The following is a 23,766-nucleotide window of genomic DNA, read 5'->3' on the forward strand; positions in this document are numbered from 1 at the left end:
AACCTTAGTTAGACCCTGTCCCTTTAAGAAGTCTCTACAGGCAAAGCTATAGCATTCTTATTAGTTGGCAGTTCCTGTTTTATAGTCTGTTTAGTTCAGGTGTCTGCGGAAGGATGGAGACAGTAATATCTCAGACGTTTAAGGTGTTAAAGATCCATGGTATTACAGCAATCAACTTTCAACAGAATTGCAAGGAGTCCAAATAGAGGCCACCAGGAGATCTCAGAAGTGGCACAAACAGCACAGACTTTCTTAAAAGCAGTTAAGGAAGAGTTGGTGTCTGCAAGTTCTTCAAACCAATTGTTTCCAGCATCGCAAGTATTCTTTATTAGATAGACTTCATGGGAGGAGTCAGAATCCTAGACTTTCAATATTATTAAACCGTTTTTGAACTGTTGCTCATTTGTCTGTAGGTCTTACACTTTGTTCTGGCCAAGTGCAAGGTACCTGATTTTAGTTTGCTTGGGGAACAGAACACTAATCAGCATTGTAATTTTCTACACTGTTATAAGCAGAAGAACAAATGAAGAACCCTGCTGGGCCAGGTCAAAGGTCCATCTAATCTGGCTGGGCATTTACAAATTGTTATTAACATCTGAACCAAACTGCTTGCTATTCTGTTTGCTTGTTCTGTTCTCTTCCCTGACGCGATGCTATCTTTTTGTTTGTTTGCTTGTGCGCTATGAAAACAGGCATTGTTGTTGGGAAGGAGCCAAAAGGAAAGGTTAGCTAATTGTTCTAGCAACAGGAAAGAAACTGCCAGCAATCTTTAAGGTAATGTAAGGTAATTTTCTAATGTAATGTAAGGTAATTTTCTTTAGGTCTGCCAGAAGAGAAGGGATATTTTCACATGAAACCGTAGACTACAGACATGTCTTCCAAGTGCCCTTCTTTGACTTTTCCCACACATTGGAGTTTGACTTTTCCCATATATTGGAGTTACTCCTGATTTTATTGGGAGTCAATTCAAAAGCTCTGGATTCAGTTTGGGTCTGCTCCCCTGTGCATTTTTACAGTTGTGGTGGCAGTTTGTTTTCTTCCTCACACGGCTTAAATAATGAGGATTTTCAAGGAAGTGTGCTGTCTTCATCAGTGTTATTATTGCTGGTGTCAAAGCACCCTCTCTTTTTAAATGCCCCTAAAACAGCGGTATGATGCTGCAGTGTTACAATGATAGTTTAAGCAGGTTCTCTGAATTCTGAGCTTTCATTTTTTAAAGAAAAGTTAAGTCTCTAGTCTCTTCCCTTGCATCACTGCAGAAATGCCTTTCGGATGCCTTTATTTTAACAGCATTGTCTGCCTCAATGAACTTGTATGCTACATCTTCCTTCCCATCCCTTGTGCAGCAGGTTTCCAACGAAGGGCAAAGGCCTTGATCCAGGAGGGAGTCGTTTGGGACGGTTGGCCTCCCAGTAGAGCAATAGTATGAAGGAAATCAGCAGTAACCAGCTGAAAATGTCCATGATGAAAAGGAATGGATATTGTAGACAGGCAAGAGCATTGGTTTTTGCCAGTCACAACAGAAACCTGGCATGCTTCTGCAGTCCAAGGGCTGCTTTTACAACCTAATCAGAGTTTAGCAGGGCAGGCTGGAAGGGCCCCCCAACAGCCTTAATTGGGAACCCACCGTTCTCCTGTGCAAAGTGCACCCCTTCAAGCACACGAGGTAGTATCCTGTGCAAAGTGCACCCCTTCAAGCACACGAGGTACTATCCTGTGCAAAGTGCACCCCTTCAAGCACACGAGGAGCAGCAGTGGCGTAGGAGGTTAAGAGCTCGTGTATCTAATCTGGAGGAACCGGTTTGATTCCCAGCTCTGCCACCTGAGCTGTGGAGGCTTATCTGGGGAATTCAGATTAGCCTGTGCACTCCCACACACGCCAGCTAAGTGGACCTTGGCCTGAAGCCAGAGTTTCTCCCAGTCCTCTTTCAACCCCACCCACCTCACAGGGTGTTTGTTGTGAGGGGGGAAGGGCAAGGAGATTGAAAGCCCCTTTGAGTCTCCTGAAGGAGAGAAAGGGGGGATATAAATCCAAACTCTTCTTCTTCTTCTTCTTCTATTATATTTATCAAATTATGTTTATCAAATTCCTGCTGTAACACCGCTGTTGTAACTGTTTTAACTGCCAAAACCCAAAACATGGAGGGATGCACTTTGTACAGGACAAAAGTGAGTTCCTAATCAAGGCTGCTGGTTTGCTTTCTTTCTCTACTCCCGTCATTTTGGTTCTGCAGCATGTATATTTTTTGACTAGTTTTGTGATAAAGCACACCCTTGGAATAAACTCAGATTCAACAGCTTCTGTCCTTAAATTGCACACTGGTTTAGAGGAATCAGCTGAGCTAAGAACGGACGGAGTGCTAAACTCACCATTTGGCCAAGCTGTTATAGGAACCATGATGGGTCATTCCCAGTTTCCTTCTTTTATGGCTTAACTTTCACTATCCACACTTTTGAAGTGATTGGTCGGGGGAGGGCGGTTTATAAACCCAATAAATAAATAAATAAATAAGTAAGTAAGTAAGTAAGTAAGTAAGTAAGTAAGTAAATAAATAAATAAATAAATAAATAAATAAATAAATAAATAAAAAGAGCACACTTGGAGGGGACCTTCCAGCCTGCCCTGCTAAATTCTGATTTGGTTGTAAAAGCAGCCTTTGGACTGCAGAAGCATGCCAGGTTTAGTTGCCCTCAGAAAAAAGCCAGGTGGGAGAAGGCAGGGCTCTTTACCAGGATTTGTTTTGTTTTGGACTTTGAGGGAGAGCTTATTGGGGCTGAGTCTGGGTAGGGCTGCCAGCTCAAGGTTGGGAAATTCGTAGAGATTTGGAGGCCAGGGGAAAGTCTGGGGAAGGCGAGTTTTGGGGAGGAGAGAGTCCTCAGTTGCATATAATGGAATAGATTTCCATTGCTTTTAATTAATACTTACTGGCCCGGCAAATCTTTGATATATTTTAAGTGGCAGCCCCTCTTTCCGATTTAAATTTTACTGAGAGTCATCTTAAAGGTATAGCAGCATACCACCCAGGGGCTTGAATTCAGGGGCATACTGGCCCAAGATTGCGCCCACGGCAAAATCATGCCCTGTGCCTCCCGGCTCTCCCTGCCCGGCCTCAGGTGGGCCGTTTAGGTGAGCACTGCAGCCACAGGCCGGCTCCGAATCTGACACCTGGGCAAAATGGAAGAGTACTGAGATAAAGAAATAGAGGTAATTGGAATATTGAAACAGAGGAAGTTTATTGAACCCAAATATGAAAATACATTAATGCAGTTGCAATAATATCCAGCGTGGATTGAGCCCTAAGCCCTGACCTGGATTGCCAAGGCTTGCCCAACCTCATCAGATCTCAGAAGCTAAGCAGGTCAGCCTTTGATTGAACCTAGATGGGAAATCGCCAAAAAAGTCCAGGGTCACAAAGCAGAGGCAGGAGACAGTACGCCACCTCCGAACATCTCTTGCCTTTCAATCCCTCTGAGGTCGTCATACATTTGCTGCAAATTGAAGGCCCTTTCCACCACCATTTAGCCCTAAGCATTAGACTGCCCACAGCAAAGTAATATGCAATCTCTAAAACAAGGGTGGAGTTTACAGAGAAATAGCACCGGGACAAGACGAATGCTGTATTTCCTGGGGTAAGTTATTCTGTATGAGGTAGGCATCTGAAGAACAGATAGCCTTCAAACCTACACTAATTGGGATGTTGGAAGTTCCAGAAAAGGTGCTAGAGGGGACCAATGCAAAGGTCCAAGTAAAAGTCTGAGGGAAAAGATCCAGGACAAAACTTGTGGAAATGGTCACATGGAGAAGACATGGGGCAACCAGGATGCTTCAAGATCTGATGACTGAGCACACTTTTGAAGAAGCCAGGAAAGTGCTGACACAGGAGCTGACAAAACACTTGCTTTGAAGACAAGTGGGGAATTTGGGTGAGTGCTGTGAACAGCTACCTGATTGGTGGAGGCATGGCAAAGAAGCGTCTCTTGTGCGGAAAAAGCGGGCAAGTTTTGGATGGGAAGCATGTTTTAACAGGCAGTCTGAGTTGCATAACAAGGAATTAAGCCAATACAGATTAATAGATTGTTGAAAGCTTTCATGGCTGGAATCAATGGGTTGTACAGCCCGGAAAAATCGCAACAGCCAGATACTGGTTAAAGAACAGACTTGAGCTTGATTTCAGTTATCTGTCTGAATAAAATTGGCACCAGTAGAATTTGGTATTTAAGGGAGTTCAGTTTCTGGCTGAGCTCCTTTGCTCTTGAGGCTTCCATTCTGCAAAGGCCCTTCTCTGAGCTTCTGGCATGCTTTACAGGCTCAGTATTGTGCTATTGCGTCTATAATACCGTCAGGATGCATGTTCAGGCCAGGGGAAGCACTTTTTCCCTGGCCTTGTCCCCGCCCCCAGTCTCTGTCCATCTGCCGCTAGCCAGGAAGTAAAGTGAGCTTAATTTTAAAGCTACACGGCCTTTTTGTCCAGTGGTGGCAGGGCGGCTGGGGAGGAGGGGGATGTGATCTCCTCCCCTCCCCACTGCCAAAAAAAGACCTGTGCTGCTTCAAAAGTAAGCTTACTTTACTTCCTGGCTAGCAGCAGCTGGACAAAGACTGGGGGTGGGCACAAGGCCAGGGAAGGAGCTCCCTCCCTTGCCAGTCCCCAGCCACCCCCAGGCTCTTCCCAGCTGTAGTAGTGCCACTCACTTGCCTAGCAGTAAGTTAAGTGTAATTTTAAAGCAACCCTGGTGGCAGTGGCAGCTGCGGGGAAACAGCACAAGAAGAGGAATCAGCAGGCAGCACAAAGCTCTGGCTCTTTGCTCCTGAGGAGGAGGGAGGGGGCTGGCAGCTGAATGTGCCCCCCCCCCCCCGCCCCATGTGACACAGAGAAATGTTTCCCCAAGGCTTGAGCCGCTCCCCTCAAAACGCCAACGCACATAAGGCAGTCCAAGCTGTAATTGCACAATCAGCCTGTCCCGTCCAAAGTTTTCTTTCTCAGATGAACAAGGGAAGTCAGCACGTAAAGTCTTTCTTATGTGCCTGGAATAACAGCGCTGCACATAGTGGCTGATCTGTCTGCTTCCTCACTGTCACCATGGAGGTTTTCAGCATTCTTCTGCTGGTTTCTTTCGTGTTGTATCTTTTCTGGAAGACCACTCGTTCCAAACAACTCCCACCAGGACCAAGGCCGCTGCCTCTGATTGGAAACTTTTTCCAGGTTGACATGGGTAACCCTCTGAAGGACTTGGATAAGGTAGGACACCTCAGTGTTCAAATGTGTCATGAACAAACAGTGAGCAGGTAAGGTGAGATCCAGGAAGATCTACTATAGTAGTTCCAACCAACTGCTGCAGAATATGGGAAGGCACGGCTGGAATCCTTCTGAATAAGATTGAATGGCCACTTTCTTGAAGGGGCAAAAGGTTACCTAGAGAGTTTTTACCACCTGTTAGACTGTTGCATATGACTGTGGTTCAAGGATGTACATAGGAATCTCTTGTTGCCAATGCAGATCACCACTGAGAATTCAGATCAGTTGTCTGCCCCGAGTTCAATGCTTTGGGGAAATCAGTTTTTTTTCTAGCTTCCCTCAGCATCATGGTACATTTGTGCACCTTTTGCTTTTGCTGGCTTTCTCCCCGTCTTTCTCAAACGTACTTGACTTGGAAATTTTGGGAAAGACTGCAGTAAAGCCTGCATTGCTCCTATCCAAGTGGGAAAAATTGGATTTTTGTCCCACGTGGCAGCCACTTTTCCTGTAAGGGAAAATAGGTTCCCCCTGGTTGGTGGCAGGGGCGGGAGGATAGGGCAACTGGCTCCAGATTGGAGAACTCCTGGAGTTTTGGGGGTGCAGCCTGGGGAGGGGAGGGACCTAAGTGGGGTACAATACCATTAAATTCAACTCTCCAACGCATCCATTTTCTCCAGGGGAATTAGTCTGGAGATCAGCTGTAATCCCAGAACATTCCCTGGTCCCACCTAGAGGCTGGCATCCCTATTTCCTGACCCTGCAACAGCCATTTTTTACTGTGCAATTAAGAAGATTTTTAATTTTTTAAAATTGCATCATTATATTGATATACTGTTGTCACAGCAGTTATAGGGTGCTCTGAATTCCCAGCATTCTTTTTTTTAAAGTAAGTCTTTAACTCCTCCCTAAAAAAATAGATATACCGGTAAGGAAAATATATATATTCACAAGGGGAAGGGGCTAAAGACTTACTTTTAAAAAATGAGAACTGGCGATTCAGAGAACCTTGCTATACCTATTGTGAAAATGGTATATTGATATATTATATTATGGCGTTGATTAAAAAAAAGTAAAAGCCCTAGGAGAGGGGGTGGCCACCTTTGGGCAACTGGGGCAGGGAAATTTTGGGGAAATGTTTCATCTGGAAGTGCCTTGTCTGCAGCTGTCCCAGCAATGAGGCAACCACAAAATATTGCCTCTGTATGGAATACGCCCTCAAGTACTGGCCTTGCATGGTGTAGTGGTTAAGAGCAGGTGTGCTGTAAAATGGAGAACCGGGTTTGATTCCCCGCTCTGCCACTTGAGCTGTGGAGGCTTATCTGGTGAACCAGATTAGCCTATGCACTCCAACTCATGCCAGCTGGGTGACCTTGGGCTAGTCATAGTTCCTTGGAGCTCTCTCAGCCCCACCTACCTCACAGGGTGTTTGCTGTAGGCGGGGGAGGGAAAGGAGATTGTAAGCCCCTTTGAGTCTCCTTACAGGAGAGAAAGGGGGGATATCAATCCAAACTCCTCCTCCTCTTCTTCTTAGACTGGTTATAAATAGGAATGCTGGTTTTCAACATAGGGGTGTCCACTTTTATTGGTATTTGGCTTTTTCAAATCTATTTGGCTTTTTCAGCACCAGGTTATTCAGCTCTGCCGAATAGTCTGGGGTTTTATTCAGTGCAACCCCTCCCCTGATGAAGGCTTTTTTTGTGGTGGAGTTCCATTTGGTTTTGCAAAATGGCTCGTCCTATTTCAAAATAGAAATTACTGTACGGAATAAGAGGTTATTATTGTCTTGTTTTCAGAATCAATATTTAGTTCTAAAAGGTGCAAATATTACCACATTTCTTCAAGGAATTGTATTCCAGTCTATTAACATATTCAATGAAAACATTTGCACATAAGCTTTTGTTCCAGTGTTTCTGCTAACCATTTTTTTTCCAGTTAGCGCAAACATATGGCCCGGTCTTCAGTTTGCAATTGGGAGGATTTCTTGTTGTGATTGTTCATGGATTTCCACTGGTGAAAGAGGTCCTTGTTACGAAAGGAACAGAATTTGCTGGAAGGCCACCTGACCCTGTCAATGACGTCATGTCTAAGAAAAAAGGTATAAGTTCACTTTCAGGTTATAATTGCCTTTTGGTGATTTACCCATTTGTTCTACGAGAGAGCATTATGTTACCCACCGCACTAGTGACAAGGTCTTCCTTGCTATTTTGCTTCAATGGCATAAGTTGAAACTTAAGAAACTTTCCATATGTTCAGTGTTTAATGTTCAGTTCTTTTCCTGCAGAGCATTGGACTTCGGAGTGCTATGTGGTTGTGTAAAACTTGCAGTGTTGCCAAAGTCTCTCAGACCTCCATTTTGTTGACTTTTGTCTCCACCTTCCTTAATCTTTATATACATGGCCATCTAGATCTCTAAGCCTAATTGGGGTTATATGCAGTATAGTAAGAGGAGACTTAACAGAAGAATAGGTAGGAACCAGAACATCCAGTTTGACTATATTTTAGACTCAGTAGCACAATACTGAGCCCGTAAAGTATGCCGCAGGCTCAGAGAAGGGCCTTTGCAGAATGGAAGCCCAAAGAGCAAACGAGCTCAGTCAAAAACTGAAGGCCCTTACCAAATTCTACTGGTGCCAGTTTTATTCAGACAGCAAACTGAAATCAAACTCAGGTTCGTTCTTTAACCAGTATCTGGCTGTTGTGATTTTTCCGGGCTGTACAGCCCGTTGATTTCAGCCCTGGAAGTCTTCAACAATCCGTATTTGTTTACCTTGGCTTAATTCCTTGTTATGCAACTCAGGCTGCCTCTTAAAACTTGCTCCCGATCCAAAACCTGCCCTCTTTTTCCGCACGAGGGAAGCTTCTTTGCCATGCCTCCACCAATCAGGTCTCTGTTCACAGCACTCACCCAAATTCCCCCCTTCTCTCCAAACTGAGCGTTTTGTCGGCTCCTGTGTCAGCACTTTCCTGGCTTCCTCAAAAGTGTGCTCGGTCATCGGATCTTGAAGCATTCCTGTTCTGCTTTGGTTGCCCCTAGTCTTCTCCATGTGACTATTTTGTCCTGGATCTTTTCCCTCAGACGTTTACTTGGACTTTTGTATTGATCCTCACTATGACTCCAGCACTTCTCCTGGAACTTCCAACAACCCATATTAGTGCAGGTTTGAAGGCTATCTGTCCTTCAGATGTTTACCTCATTCAGAATCACTTACCATAGGAAATATAACATTCTTCTTGTCCCGGTGCTATTTCTCTGTAAACTCCACCATTGTTTTTGAGATTGCATATTGCATAAAGTGTGTGTAGGTACTTGGGAATGTTACTTTGCTGTGGGCACTCTAATCCTTAGAGCTAAATGGTGGTGGAAAGTTGCAGCTGATTTTTGGCGACCCCAGAGGGATTGAAAGGCAAGAGATGTTCGGAGGTGGTGTACTGTCTCCTGCCTCTGCTTTGTGATCCTGGACTTTTTTGGTGATTTCCCATCTAGAGACAATTGACCTGCTTAGTTTCTGAGATCTGCTGAGGTTGGGCAAGCTTTGGCAATCCAGGTCAGGGCTTAGGGCTCAATCCACGCTGGATATTATTGCAACTGCATTAATGTATTTTTATATCTGGGTTGAATAAACTTGCTCTGTTTCAATATTTCAACTTCCTCTGTTCCTTTATCTCAGTACTCTTCCAATTTGCCCAGGAGATTCATCTTTCTTTAAACAAGCCTTTATAGTTGTGTGTGTGTGTGGTGTCATCTGTCCTGCACTAGGTGTGATAAGCTAATCTAGCATTTCTATTTAAACAGTGGTTAGAGGTGGTAGAAGAGAGAGTCTGTTATTCTTGGCTTTTCTTCTGAGTGAATGTTGTCCCATTTAAGCAATTATGTAGCTTGGTGTAGTGGTTAAGAGCAGTGGACTCCAATCAGGATAACCAGTTTTGATTCCCCACTCTTCCATGTGAGCAGCGGACTCTAATCTGGTGAATGAGATTTATTTCCCCATGTGATGCTGTGCCCCATTGTTTTTTTGCTACCGCTTGCCATGTTGAGGTCTGTGCTGGGCCCTATCCAGAACTGGAGAAATGGAGGGATTTGTTTACCCCCGCTTGTTGTCAGTTGACCAGTCAGAAGACATTCACTCAAACTGCCACCTAAAAAACAACAGCCAATCAGAACGCGGGACACCGGGGATGTTTGTGCATACGGAAATACGCTTGTGGTGTAAATACAAAAGATACGGGCTTATGCAAAACAAATTGGAGTATTTCCTCCTGGTCTTCACTCGATTCATTCACAGAAACAGGCAGCCATGCTAACGAAGAATCCGGGATAAAACAGATCCAAGATACCATTTGTAACCTGGTATAATTGTGCTGTGCAGAAACAGCCTGAGTTCCCCCCCCCAAAGAAAACAAAATTGTTTATCTTTGTATTAACTGCTAATAGTTCAGACCAGACTAAGCCTTTGTTGGGCTGATATCTCCCTCAGATAGATAATCACATGGCTAAGTGTATTGAAGTTCACCCTCAATCTATGTCACCAGAGCTAATAATCTGTTTTCTTCAAACAAAACAAAAAACAACCCTTACAAAATCACAAACCAATCAGCTGGCACCTCTTTAAACCAGTTAGAAGTGAGAGGTGTATTGAAAAAAAAACTTAATTTATTGAAACTGATTCAATTAATATTTATATTACAGTTGAAAAGAGAGGGAGAAATGTAATCTAACGAATATTATTCCCTGTCACAAATGACTGGTAACTTTGGCACCAAGTATGTGCAAGTAAGAGTGCATAGCTTCTACAGGAGAATCCTATAGATGCATCTGGCTCCTTGGAGAGCCATTAGGAGAGAGAAAGAGAGAGAAGGAAGATTTTTGAAGACAGTTTTAGAGGATAGCCATTTCGGTTTGCAGAAGAAGAGCTACAGTCGAATCCAGTAGGTATCTGACAAAGGGAGTTTTAACCCTCAGGAGTATACCCTGGAAATCCTGTGGGTTTCTAAAATGCTACTGGACTCAAATATAGCTCAGAAATCCAGTTTCCTTGGAAAGGGGCAGGATAAAGAATGCCAAGGCAAGGAAGATTTGTCTAGCTCCCCTGATAACTCAACCTGAGAAGTGGCAGACCACTAAAGGTGTAGATCAAGGATTTTATGAGACTCGGGAAATTTCCTATTGCATGTTCCTGCAGGCATATTTTCTGTGTCCTATGGGCAAGTGTGGAAGGAACAACGAAGATTTTCACTGATGGTTCTCAGGAATTTTGGACTTGGCAAGAAAGCAGTGGAGGAACGGATCCTGGATGAGGCTGCTTACTTAATTCAAACCTTTGAGGAAAATATGAGTGAGTCACACCCCTGAAAGGCTGCTGATGGATAACATCCCAAATTTCCAAAAATTTGCAAATACTAATTTTTCATCCTGAGAGCTAGTGTGGTGTTGTGGGTAAGGGCAGTGGACTCTAATCTGGAGAACAAGGTGTGATTTCCCCACTCTTCCATGAGTAATCTGGAGAATGAGGTTTGAAGACAGTTTTAGAGGATAATCTTGGGCTAGTCACTGGGCAGAAAATCCTGGGTGACCTTGGGCTAGTCACAGTTTTCTCAGAACTCTCTCACTCCCACCTTCCTACAAGGCACATTTGTGGTGGGCAGGATGCAATTGTGAGCTGCTTTGAGACTTATTATGGTAGAGAAAAGTGGGGTACAAAAACCAACTCTTCTTCAATAAAGGAGGAAGAGGGGTTGGCTAGCTCCAAGCCCTGCATTCTGATGAATTCAAAACAATCCAAAGATAGTGATGGGAGAAATCATTTCTTTTTGGAAGTATATTGGTGGTTATGAGTCATGGCTTGTAGAGAAAATGTATAAGGAAATTTGATTACTAGCTTTTCTTCTTTTGTTTCATGCCACAGAGGAGCCTTTTGATCCCTTCCGTTTCATCGACAACTCAGTGACCAACATTGTCTCCATTCTTCTCTTGGGAAAGCGCTTTGGATATGATGATAACTACCTGAGAAACATCTTAGACCTAGTGCATCAGAATATGATACTGGGTGGTGGATTCTGGGCACAGGTAGTGGCGGATAGAGCTAAATGTTTTATATGGTTCATTATGATTTTTTTAAATTGCTCAGTGCATCTGTTTATGGCTGCAACTCAAAAAGGGGAGAAAAGCTGTGCCATCTTTGCTGAATTTTCTGCTGAAAATCCCACCCCCACCCCCACCCCCACCCCTCAAGCTGCATTTACCCTGGATGGAAAAGCTGGGGCAGAGGGAAGGCCGGCCAATTTCCCCCTGTACAGCTGCATGTGAAGTGCAGTTCTAGCCATTTTATGGCATTACAGAAAATATAATTTACATGTTTCTAACCTCTAGGTGGGAAATTCTGGCTCTTAACTCATCTGTTAACTCTTCAAAGACTTGATGATGATGTGCAGGGCTCAGAGCCAATTAGACCTCTCGTGAGCCAAGATTTTGAATACTGCACGGCTGAGAGCACCAAATTCTGAAGGCATGGTGCTCATTTCATTTGGATGTCTCACCTGACTTATCTTTCAAGGCTCTGTAATATGATTATCACCGAGAAGAGGTTAAACTTCCATCCCCCCCCCCCAACACATGCCATAGCATGTGTACCTTCATGAGCTGACAGTATTAACTAATGATACCACTGTGTGTATAAAGTGTGTACTGTTTGTATGTAAAGTGCTGTCAAGTCGCAGCCAATTTATGGCAACCCTGTAGTTTACAAACCATATTGGACTTGTCGCCATCCATTTCCATGGACAGAGGACTTGAGCAAAGTTTGTTTGCCAAAAAGATTCCACCCTCCGAAGCACCCATTTTTCCAGGAAACCTGATCTCTGTAGGCTGGAGATGAGGAGTAATTCCAGGGGATCCCCATGTCCCATCGGAAGGCTGGCATCCTTGGCTGATGCCAGCCTCAACCAGGGAAATGGAAAACAATATTTCTGCTGAAACGCTGAAGAATCTACCATGTTTAGCTTGGAGAAAAGAAGGTTAAGGACATGATAGCACTTCATAGATATATGAAATGCAATTGCCTAAAAGAGAACAACTGACACATTCTTTGTTGCTCCAAAAGGCATTTAAATCTAAAAGACTTCATTTGCTGAAAAGTGAACTTCAGTTGAATGTTAGGTTTAAAAAGGTGGGTGACCCTACTCTAGAACAGCTCAACAATGGATCTTCTGCTTGCCTAGGATGATAATGAAGATCTCGAAAAAGGGAGAACCCAACTAGTGGTTGGACAGCCACCTATCCAGAATCCTGGGTTACCTGCATTGAGTAGGGGATTGGTCTATAAACCCCTTTCCAATTGTATGATCCTATGATTGGTCACTAGATTCTTGCCCAAGTGCACTAGATGTTGGACAAATTGATTTATTAGTTAAAACTAGCTCTTCTGCTTGCTGATAGCTTTACAATGCGGTGCCATTGGTGAGGTGGCTTCCTCTACCCCATCGGACTATATTCAAGAATTTAGACAAGATCACTGCCTTCTTGTCAAAAGAGCTGGAAGAGCACAGAGCGACACGTGTTCCTGGAGAGCACCGTGACTACATTGATGCGTATTTGGAAGAAATGGAAAAGGTATTTCACTTCTGTGCACTAAAATGTTTTTGAATATGTTGCTTTTTAAAAAAAAAAACCCAACAACAACCAAGATGTAGTGTATAGGCCAAAACTTGACCATACATCCCAAATTTATAAACTTCTCAGATTCAAAATTCAGATTTGGAACTTTTTGATAATGTATAGTATAAGTGCAAATTTAAAATCTGCCAATTTTCTCTCTTTTGTTTTCAGTTTTCTGTAAAGTCTCCATATTAAAAGGTTTTTAGCTTCAGTCCTATGGCCTAATCCAAAGGTTTCCATACCTGTTGAACCTGTGGGAAATTCTCAGCTACTGAGAATAGGGAATGGACACTACCGCAAATGGCTACCATATTGGTTGGACTAATGGCAGAACACTGGGAGTTTCACAAAATGGCAAAAGGTGCCAAGCCAAGCATCCTCCCATGATATTCCTGAACAGATGTTCTCTGCAGATGCAAAGGTGATGCCTTTTGAGCTCTTCAGAAGCATCTCCTGCTCCAGTGAAACGAAGGAAAGCCAGGACTGGCTCTTTGCTTTGAGGAGAAGCAAGGAAACATATCAGCAGCAGCATAGTATCCAGGGACACCACACTGGGGATCACTGCTCTAATCTATGAGCTAGATGTAAGAAAAGGAAAACCTTTTAGATCCCTGATTATCCAGCCACAGGTCTTTATTGGTTTGTGCAGTTACTTTACTACATACTCAGATCAGATTGCTTGATGTCCTGCCACACTAACATATCATGAAGCAGCCCTTAGACTCCATTTAGCCATGGATCTGATTGTCTAAAAACATGTTCTTGTTTTTTTAATGAAAGCCAGAGAATAAAGGATCAAGTTTTGAAGAAGAAGGCCTGATTATTATACTGGCAGATCTGTTTATTGCTGGGTTGGAGACAACCTCATCAACACTTCTGTGGGGTTTGCTCTACATGATGATGTTCCCAGAGGTTCAAGGTTAGTAAAGGCCCAGTAAGGATAGTGGGAATAATTTGTCTAAAAACAATGTATTGAGATCACACATCATTGTCAACAATCCTCTTGAAAAGCTTCCATTTAGGTTTGGATGGATCTGATCTTCAGGCATACTATATAATTGCTGGTGTATTGATGGTATATAATTGATGCAAGGGTCTAGCCCAGGGGTCGGGAACGTGCGGCTCGGGAGCCGCATGCGGCTCCCCTGCCCCTGCACAGTGGCTCCGGACACAACACAGCTGTCCGGGAGCAGGGACTCTCCCCTCCCCGGACCTCACCGAGGTCATCCCCCGACTGCAGGCGCTCCGGCAAGTGAGAGCGCCATGGAGACGGCTGGCGGCAGCCCTCCTCCTTCTGCTAAGGTTGACAGCAGCAGGGAGCGGCAGGCAGCTACCGAGCCTGGCCCCAGCCAGCTGGCTGGGACCAGAGGGAGGACAGGGCCGCTGGCGGCGGCGTGGTGTGGAGCCCGTAGACTTGGCCGAATCGGCCAGGGCGGTGGGCAGCAAGGAGAGCCACGCCCGCTCAGCGGGACGACGGCCACAGCCGCAGAGGGCACCAGCAGGCGCTGGAACTGGCGCCCAGACGGGCGAGGAGGAGGGAGGGAAGCAGGAGGAGGAACCCAACGCCCAGATGGGGCCAAGGTGACAGCGGCGTGGCGTGGAGGCAGCAGACTTGGCCCAACGGCCAGGGCGGTGAGCCCGAGCAGAGGGAGTCGTGGCTCAGCTCAGCGGAGACGACGGCCACAGCGCCGCGAGGGCACCAGCAGGCACTGAGAACCCGGGATGCCTGGACAGGCAAGTGAGGGAAGGAGGAGGGAAGCAGGAGGAGGAACCCAAACACCCAGGCGGGGCCGGAGAGGTGGAAGGCACTTAGCAGCAAGCTCTGGAGGGGAATAAAAGGTGGGAGGGCTGCACGCAGCGGAGGAAGAGGCTCAGTGTGCTGAGTAATTGGCGAGACGAAGAGGGAGAGAGAAGGACATGAGAAACCGGGAGAAAGAAAAAAAAAAGGACGAGGTGGGGAAAACGGGGAGGAGAAGGTGGTTGCCAGGGAAAAGGAAGTCAGAAAGAGGGGAGCACTCCGTGCCAGACAACTCAGAGGTCCTGGTGTCTCAAGTCTCACCCCAGCTGCCCAGGCAAGCTGTGGCCACAATGACTGCCACAGCAGGCATGCAGCTGCCGCCACTGAGCCATCCGCTACAAAAAAGGGTTCCCTCCACATCTTCTCTCCCTCCAGTGCACGCGCCCATGAGGCTCCACCCTTTCCCCCGCACACCCCCACAAAAAATGTTCAAAATGTGTTCTCTACACAAATAAAATACAATTTTCTCTGTAGCACCTCATGGACTCCACAAGCAACACACTACAACTGTCTACTCTATAGAAAGTGTAAAGGCAAACCCCCCCCCCCCCATATACAGGGCTATCCTCATTTCAAATGTCAAAAAAGTATCTGCGGCTCCAAGTGCCCTCCCCTCTGTGGAAAATGGGTCCAAATGGCTCCCTGGGTGACAAAGGTTCCCGACCCCTGGTCTAGCATCCATAGTCATATAGTTTCGGAACTCAAGTACTCTTCCTTGGGGTAGAGGTTGCCATAATATCCACTTCCCTGCCCCAGCAAGTGAGCAAGTATTCAATAGCACAGGTGAGTAGCATTCACTTGTCCTGTACTTACATGAGGACTTGGTGAAATAAAACCCAACATCAAGTACCGAAGGGACCTGATCCTGCATCCACTTCCCCAAGAAAGAGCGATAGAGACATAGCTGCTATTCCACCAAAGCGGTTCAAGGGTTAGTGGGGTTTGCCCTTTGGTGGCAACCTAAAAACCCCAAACTCTAATACTGGCCATCAACGTCTATCTACAATGTGATGGCAGAAAATGCTGTCAAGACAACCAATTTGTGGTGACTCTATAGGGTGTTCCAAACAAGAGAGGTGGTTTGGAACTGGCGTATCAGTGTAGCAACTTTGGGTTTCCTCTGTGGTCTCCCATCTAAGTACTAGCCAGGGCCAACTCTGCTTACACAGTTTAGCTTCCCAAAAGCAAAGAAATAGTTCAAGAGTATGACTTCTTCCTTAGCAATGCTTTGCAGTTCAAGAGCGTGCTTTTTTTCCCCATTTTTTCGTGGAAGTTTCCCTTAGTAAAATACTAAGGGAAACTTTCCCTTAGTACTGAAACAAAATAAAGTGGAAGTGACTGGCTGGCTGGGAGCCTGGTCAATGTCCCATCCCATAGAGTTAGAAGAATCAACGTTGCAAATGTGGTCCAGGGATCACTCTCTGGGTCAATAGCCAGAGAACAGGCTTCCCTAATAGATCAAATAACACCTCCCCCAGGGCTGTTTAATGTCATGGAAACAGCACAGTGGAGAGACTGAAATCCTTTCTCTGTGTATTCTGCTGTCCTGGTCCAAACCAGGCATTGTACGAGTGGGAATTAAGGAGAATCTGTGATGCACATCTGACTGTTATGTATTGCACAGTATGAGAACCCTAAACTCAACCTATGTATTCCATAATGTATAAATCAGAGCAACTGCCCAGCTACCAATGTTGGATTGGGAAGAGTGTCATGGTGGCAAATAAAAGGGTGAAACAATTTAATGAGTTAGAAAAATTATTGTGTGTAATAGTGGGGTGCAAGAAGAAAAGGGTTAAAGTTAAGATGATAACCTGCACGATGCCAGTTGAAGTTGCCATTTACATAACATGCAATCTTTGCTGCTTAGAGAAATGTCAAGAGGAACTCCATGCTGTTTTCGGAAATAATCCGTGCATCGAGTACAAAGATCGGGACAAGCTTCCATACATAAATGCTGTGATTCATGAGACCCAGCGCTTTGCAAATGTGGTACCCCTCGGAGTCCCTCATGCGCCTATCAAAGACGTGCAGCTTTTGGGTTATACAATCCCCAAGGTACACCTGAAAGAGCTGAGCATGGACCATGATGTGTTTTTGTGTCTCTATAGATGAATCAGTGATTTGAAGGAAGCTAAAGAGGGAAATGTTGTTTGGCTGATATCAAAGAAAGTTTTAGAGTCATAAAACAACTATAGCCAGAATAGAGAATCATTTTGTAGGGGGCAGCTTAGAGAGGGAAGTGACACTAGGGTTAAGTATTTCCCTCCACATGTCTCTTTCCTCCTCTTCTGATTACAGCCTCATGCTCCTGCATTTGGGGGGGGGGGGCGGATGTTGGAGTCCAGCATTAACCTGTACAGCAGCAGTGGTGTAGTAGTTAGGAACAACTGTAACAACTGGTTGTTTACAGGCACCATTTTAACAACCGGTTCTGCCAAAGTGGTACTGAATCCCACGACTGCTTTTGTGTGTCCTTTTGGCATAACTTGGTTTTTCTCTAATTTTTGCAGGAAACCACAGTTATAACCAACCTCACTTCTGTACACCATGATGAGTCTCAGTGGAAGTACCCGCATGAATTCAACCCTTCCAACTTCCTGAATGAGAAAGGAGAGTTTGTGCAGCCCGAAGCCTTTCTAGCTTTCTCAGCAGGTAAGTTCTTTTTGTTGCTACTTAAAAAACAGGTCTGCAGATGCCACAGAGAAATGCAGTAGTCGGATCTTAAAATCTTCAACTCCACCTGACTTGTGTTGACTTCTCTATGAGAATGCATCCTAGATTGGCACCCGTCAAGCAGAAGAAAATTCTGAATGTATGAATGTGCCCCAAGTCATTCAAGACAGATTGAATGATTCTTTAACCATGAGTTCAAATGTCTGCTTGGCCTCCCTATTGCTACCTTTAGTGGACAACAATCCTATGATTATCTTTTAACCATTCCTTCCTTTTGAACAGTGACTACAGTTAGGTTGGTGTGTTCAAGCGAAGTTAAGACTGCAAATGCTTCCTGCCAATATTATCTAGGGCAGAAGTCTCTAGTTTCTCTGGGCTTTGGAATTCTGAAAACAAGGAGTGGGTGCTGCCACAAAATGGCTGCCCCCAATGACAAGATGGCTGTTGTGGAGTAGTGGGGCCAATCACAAAATGATGGGAAATTACATGCACATTTTCTCCCATTATGAAGTCAGGCGTTGCTCAATAGAAGTTCCCTGCAGACAAGGTAATACTTCCTAGAATCATCTGAAGCATCGTTTGCTCCAGAAGAAAGGAACAGTTCCTTTCTTTGAAGAACAGCATGGGCACCAGGAAATGTATTGGTCACCGTATTAGGAATCACAGAACCAGAGTGTAGCTCAGGGTTTGTCAAGATGTTGTGCATGACCACTACGGTGCTGGCAGCACTTTGCTTGACGCCCACCAGGTGTTTTAGAATGTGGGGCTTTTGCCTAGAGGAGCTACTGATGAGCCACTGGCAATTTGATGGGCTGTACACTTTTTACAGTTCCATTTGGCAGTAGCTGCCACCCCAGCACGAGGATCGTCAATGCATGACTGAAGGGAAGCTATGTGTATGGAAGAAAAAAAAATTAACAACAATTTTAAAAGACATCCCATTAAATGGAGCTTCTGCCAGAAATGTTTAAGAGTTGCTATTTGAGTTATGCATGACCCCACGCCCTGATATTTTGTGGTTGCCTCCACCTTTTGTGGCATCCATTTTGTGGTTGGCTCCACCTCCTGCAGCAGCCATTTTGTGGCTGTAACTACCATCTTGTATCAGACTTCCAAAGATGCACACTTGCTGATAAGGGTTGGGGATCCCTGGTATAGTTGGTCGTAGCAGTGCAGATGTTTATGAAGGACTGCTGTAATTATAAATGCAAAAGCAGTCTTGATTGACTTTGGCAAAGTCATCCACAGAAACTTGGTATTTCTTTAAAAAAATCCCTCCTTTCAGTGCTATTCCTGCATTTTACAACACTGAAAAATGCTACCTGCACCATTAGGTAGATGCTGATACTACACCAGCCTTTATCACTACCAGTTTCCTTTTGTCTCTTTATTTTCAGGTCCACGGGTATGCTTAGGGATGAACCTGGCTCGTATGGAACTGTTCCTCTTCTTCACCAGCATCCTGAGAAACTTCCAGGTGGTGTGGCCAGATGAATCAAAGGCGCCAGACCTGACCCCCCAGTTTGGGATCACCTTGGCTCCAGGACCTTTCAAAGTGGCACTGAAATGTCGCCGGGAAACATGAACTTTGCTAAGTGGGGTTTGGATTATTTAGGACCTCTGTAGCAAGTTGGTTGACTCAAAGCTGAGTGTGTGTCAGGTTCTACTAGAGCACCATTAACTCAAGTTATAAAAGCAGACAGCTATGTGTATACAATTCTAGTATCTTGCATGCTTTCCATTTTTGTATTCTATTTGGTTTTAAATGGGCAATGTTTATATTTTGATAGATAAATGTAGTGTCTTCATGTAGGGCCTGGACATCTCCCAGAATTAGTACTGGTCTCCAGACAATAGAGATCTGTCCCCCTGGAAAAAAAAGGCTGCTTTGAAGTGTAAGGCTTTATTCCCCATTGAAACCACTTCCTTTCTGTCAAGAGAGTAGCCATCTTGGAGGCTACTCTTTCTCTTTCTGTCAAGAGAGTAGCCATCTTGGAGGAATTTTCCTGCCTTTGCTGGAGTGGAATACCTTTCACCCCTTCCCCCACAACTGTCAAGGACCAATCTCAAGGACCAGTTCTCAAGCTAGCTTAACTTGAACATTTATTTGACAGGGATATTTGTATTACCGTGTTTCCCCGAATATAAGACAGTGTCCCCGAATATAAGACAGTGTCTTATATTAATTTTTGGTCCCAAAGATGCGCTACATCTTATTTTCAGGGTATGTCTTATTTTTCTGTGTTCTGTTTGTCGGGCATGCTTCCAAACAAAAACTTTGCTACGTCTTACTTTTGGGAGATGCCTTATATTTCGCACTTCAGCAAAACCTCTACTACGTCTTATTTTCAGGGGATGTCTTATATTCGGGGAAACAGGGTAGTATTAATTAAATTCATTTTAGCTTCATTGGTATATGGGATGTTTTCTGTGTATGTTTTAATTTTATTATGTTGTGTATGAGGAGATTGGGAAGGCCAACGGCCAAGACAGTAAACTTATTACTACTACTATTAATTAGAGCATCCATTGCAGCTGAGAGTTCAAGTTGGGAGCAGGTAACCTGTCGGGAGGGGGCAACTCATTTGGTCCCTAGAAGATTCCATGAAGACAGCCCTGTGATTGGTTGTGAAGGGTCAGGAGGTAATCACCAGTCTTTACTTGAAGAGTAGATAATGCAATAGTTAGTGGTTCCCTTTCTCCCCTTCCCTTCACCTTGCTATCAGAAAGAAACTCACTTTCAGCTCTGAAACCTTAAGATCTCAAGAAACATGTATGCTGTGCAGTATTTCAATAAGTAGTTATACACTGTCTCATCAAAAGATAAAATGAAGATTGTAGTGTAGGAGGTTAAAAGCTCGTGTATCTAATCTGGAGGAACTGGGTTTGATTCCCAGCTCTGCCACCTGAGCTGTGGGGGCTTATCTGGGGAATTCAGATTAGCCTGTATACTCCCACACACGCCAGCTGGGTGACCTTGGGCTAGTCACAGCTTCTCGGAGCTCTCTCAGCCCCACCCACCTCACAGGGTGTTTGTGGTAGGGGGGAAGGGCAAGGAGATTGTAAGCCCCTTTGAGTCTCCTGCAGGAGAGAAAGGGGGGATATAAATCCAAACTCCTCCTCCTCCTCCTCCTCTTCTTCTTCTTCTTCTTCTTCTTCTTCTTCTTCTTCTTCTTCTTCTTCTTCTTCTTCTTCTTCTTCTTCTTCTATATTAATCCTCCATCTCCTGGACCACCTTTGTTCTAGAATGCTCTGCTTGGGCCCTGGTGCCTACCTAGTTCTTTCCCCAAAAGCACTGGGACACAAGCAGAGCATTCTAGAACAAAGAGGGTCCAGGAGATGGAGGATTAATATACAGTTCTGGTTTTTATCTTTTGGTGAGGCAGGGTATAGTAAGTTAGCTTTGTTATTTTTGTGTATCCTAAACTGCTAAATTGTATTCGTTCTTATTTTATGCATTGTATAATTTTCTTTAATAAAGCTCTGTTTTGCTTTTTGAATGGTGTGAGTTTACTGAACCAATCCAGAAGCACTTGCTTATATTACTGTACAGCAGTGGGTCTGCTGCTATACCTGTCCAAACTTTGTCCTCTCTGGGTTCCACCTGCAGGTCTCCAGAAGTTTCCCAACCTGGATCTGCTAACCGTACCAGAGAAGGGGAGAAACAGAGATGCCGAAGTGTTGGCTCTGATGGTGAATGGGTTAAAGAGGAGGGGAGCAGACAGAAATGATTCCTTCACCTACTGACTGTTAATACAGAAGGATGTGAAGTTTACACACCAAAGCACCGTCCATTATATCCATCCCCCCGATCCCTTCCCCATCACACAGTGCCACCTCTGAACCCTGGTTCCCAGGGGAGATTGGCACCCTTCCAATCCCATGGTACAGAGCCAGCATGGTCTTCATTTAAGTCAAAACAACAGACATTCCCCAGCTGAACAGAGCAATGGCTAGCAGGTATCTAATGAGCTGATAAAGCGTTGCTCGAATACAATGAAACTACAACAACAGCAGATAGATAAGAGGGAGGGCAGAAAGGGAAAAGGATTCCATTCCCCAGCAAGGAATGATGGCAGGATCAAATGAGAACTGGGCCGATCCTGAAACTGAGCCCCCTTCCGCACATGCAAAATAATGCGTTTTCAAAACACTTTCACAACTGTTTGCAAGTGGATTTTGCTATTCCGCACAGCTTCAGAGAGCACTGAAAGCGGTTTGAAAGTGCATTATTCTGCGTGTGCGGAATGAGCCTGAGTTTGATTCCCCAGTCCTCCACATGACTGGCAGACTCTAATCTGGTGAACTAGATTCATATACATGAAGCCTGCTGGGTGACCTTGGGCTAGTAGTCACGGTTCTCTCAGAACTCTCTCAGCCTCACCTACCTTACAAGGTGTCTGTTGGGGGCCGGAAAGGGAAGGTGAGTGTAAGACGCTTTGAGGCTCCTTTAAAGCAGAGTGTAAAAGCCAACTCTTCTTCTTCAATCACAAAGCGGGTGACAAAACAGTGCAGGGTACTGGCTTCCTCCTGGCGGTCTGTGGCACAGGAAGTGGTGCTGGGAGTACTCTTCTGGGGTGGCAAAATCATGACAAAAAAAAATGCCGGTTGGGAGGACCCTGTTTGGCTGATAACTCTTCTGGCTGGAAGCCATCATTCCTTCCTCTTGCCCCCATTTGAACTGTCATTAGCTGAAGCAACTGTGAAAAGCCCCTAGTAAGGGGTGGGACAAATGTTCCCTCCCGTTTCTGGAAATTATCAATCATCAGCATTTTTAATTATCAAAACAGATACCAAAAAGGAGATTTGCTTCAGATTTTCATTACAGTTTCCAAATGCCCATCGCTATTTGAGGAACCTTTGGTCTGATCCAGCAGGGTTCTTACATTCCTTTCACCAAAATAATAGTGTACAATATTAATAACAATACAACTCAACATTTAATATTTAAAATGATGTGACGAGGAATGATATTGCAGGTACAAGGTGTTTCCCAGCGTCCTAGACCATTGGTCCTGCTGGTTTGAGGAAAATCTTGTTTTCAATCTCTTTGAAGCTGCTGTTGTCATTTTATTTTTATTTTTTTATTTTTTTATTGTATTTATAAACCGACCTCCCCCGAAGGGCTCAGGGCGGCGAACAGAACAAACAAAGAGCACAAATAAAATCAAAGTTAAATATAGCTCTATATGCTAAAATTAACCCCATTAAAATGCAGCATCCTAATTTTTACCACAGGATGGCAGTAAAGGATCATCAGTTCCTTTCCGCATTGGTTTGAATTGATTAATCTATTACAAGGGCCAGATGCCATCCTCCATTACAAAGGGTCGCTATTTATCTATCCCTCTCCAGGATCGGGTTTGTCCACACTGTAAAAACCAAGTGACGACTCTTGCTCACATTATACTCAACTGTCCAAGATACGTGGGCATTAGGAATTTCTCCCCTTGGCTGGCCCTAGACAAATCTGAAAGAGACTCTGACAATTCTGTTGTGGGGCTTCTGTTGAACAATACAGGTGTCATGCTCTTGGGGAAAGTAGCAAAATTTATTTTACAAGTGACCGAATTTCTTTTACAAATGACCAAACTTTCTAAACAATGTCTAATGCTAGATACAGTTTCTCTCTGTTTTGATCATATTCTTGCTTTGTACATTGTCTCTTCCCTTGCATCACTGCAGAACTCCTTTTGTTTAATAGATCTCCTTTTGTTCAATAGCATTGTCTGCCTCATTGAATTAGTATGTTACATCTTCCTTCCCATCCCTTATCTACTGGACTTACCCATTTCAGTTCTTCCAGGGAACAGTGGAATCGGGACTGCAGCAGGTTTCCAACGAAGGGCAAAGGCCTTGGTCCAGGAGGGAGTCGTTTGGGATGGGTGGCCTTCCTGTAGACCAGGGGTCCCCAAACTTTTTAAACCGGGGGCCAGTTCACTGTCCCTCAGACTGTTGGAGGGCCGGACTAAAAAAAACTATGAACAAATTCCTATGCACAAATGATTGTAAAATGTTTGATTTCACCTTTCAGCCTTTCTGTCATGGTCTATTTTTAGAACAGTGACCAAAGTATGTCAAGTACAGGGTGGGCTCCAAATATTGTTGGGGAGGCTGTGGAATACCTTCCCCTGTAAAAAAAAAAAAAAAGCAGAACTTTCCCAATATGAAGCATTCCATCTAACCCAGGGATCAGGTATCTTCCCCTGGGTTCTTTTCTCTCCACTAGCAGCCAGCCGAAGCGGAATTCAAAGCCAGCCTGGCTGGATGCTGTCAGGAGTGAGGCCAGGAACAAGAAAGCCTGAAAGCAACACATGGAGTAGCCGAGAAGGAAGGGTGGAGCAGGAGTTGCCACGTGTAAGGTTTCCAACTCTGGGTCAGAAAATTCACGGAGATTTGGGGGTGCC

The 23,766-nt window shown here is 44.6% G+C and overlaps 1 protein-coding gene across 1 annotated transcript; it reads left to right on the forward strand.

The window, feature by feature from the left end:
* Positions 1-4,578: 4,578 nt before the first annotated feature.
* LOC125443747 (cytochrome P450 2J6-like) lies at positions 4,579-19,608 on the forward strand. The gene is made up of 9 exons (XM_048516047.1): positions 4,579-5,237; positions 7,167-7,329; positions 10,415-10,567; positions 11,138-11,298; positions 12,667-12,840; positions 13,666-13,804; positions 16,554-16,741; positions 17,197-17,338; positions 18,757-19,608. Exons 1-9 carry the CDS (start codon positions 5,079-5,081, stop codon positions 18,942-18,944), a joined length of 1,467 nt encoding a protein of 488 aa, XP_048372004.1. The 5' UTR covers positions 4,579-5,078; the 3' UTR covers positions 18,945-19,608.
* Positions 19,609-23,766: the final 4,158 nt, after the last annotated feature.

The sequence above is a fragment of the Sphaerodactylus townsendi genome, linkage group LG14 (assembly GCF_021028975.2).
Source record: "Sphaerodactylus townsendi isolate TG3544 linkage group LG14, MPM_Stown_v2.3, whole genome shotgun sequence".
In the NCBI taxonomy this organism is placed as follows: domain Eukaryota; kingdom Metazoa; phylum Chordata; class Lepidosauria; order Squamata; family Sphaerodactylidae; genus Sphaerodactylus; species Sphaerodactylus townsendi.

Coding starts and splice junctions, on each gene's coding strand:
- LOC125443747 (XM_048516047.1), top strand. CDS start 5,079: ATGGAGGTTTTCAGCATTCTTCTGCTGGTTTCTTTCGTGTTGTATCTT. Junction 7,330..10,414: donor CGTCATGTCTAAGAAAAAAG/GTATAAGTTCAC, acceptor ATGTTCCTGCAG/GCATATTTTCTGTGTCCTAT. Junction 11,299..12,666: donor GTGGTGGATTCTGGGCACAG/GTAGTGGCGGAT, acceptor GCTTGCTGATAG/CTTTACAATGCGGTGCCATT.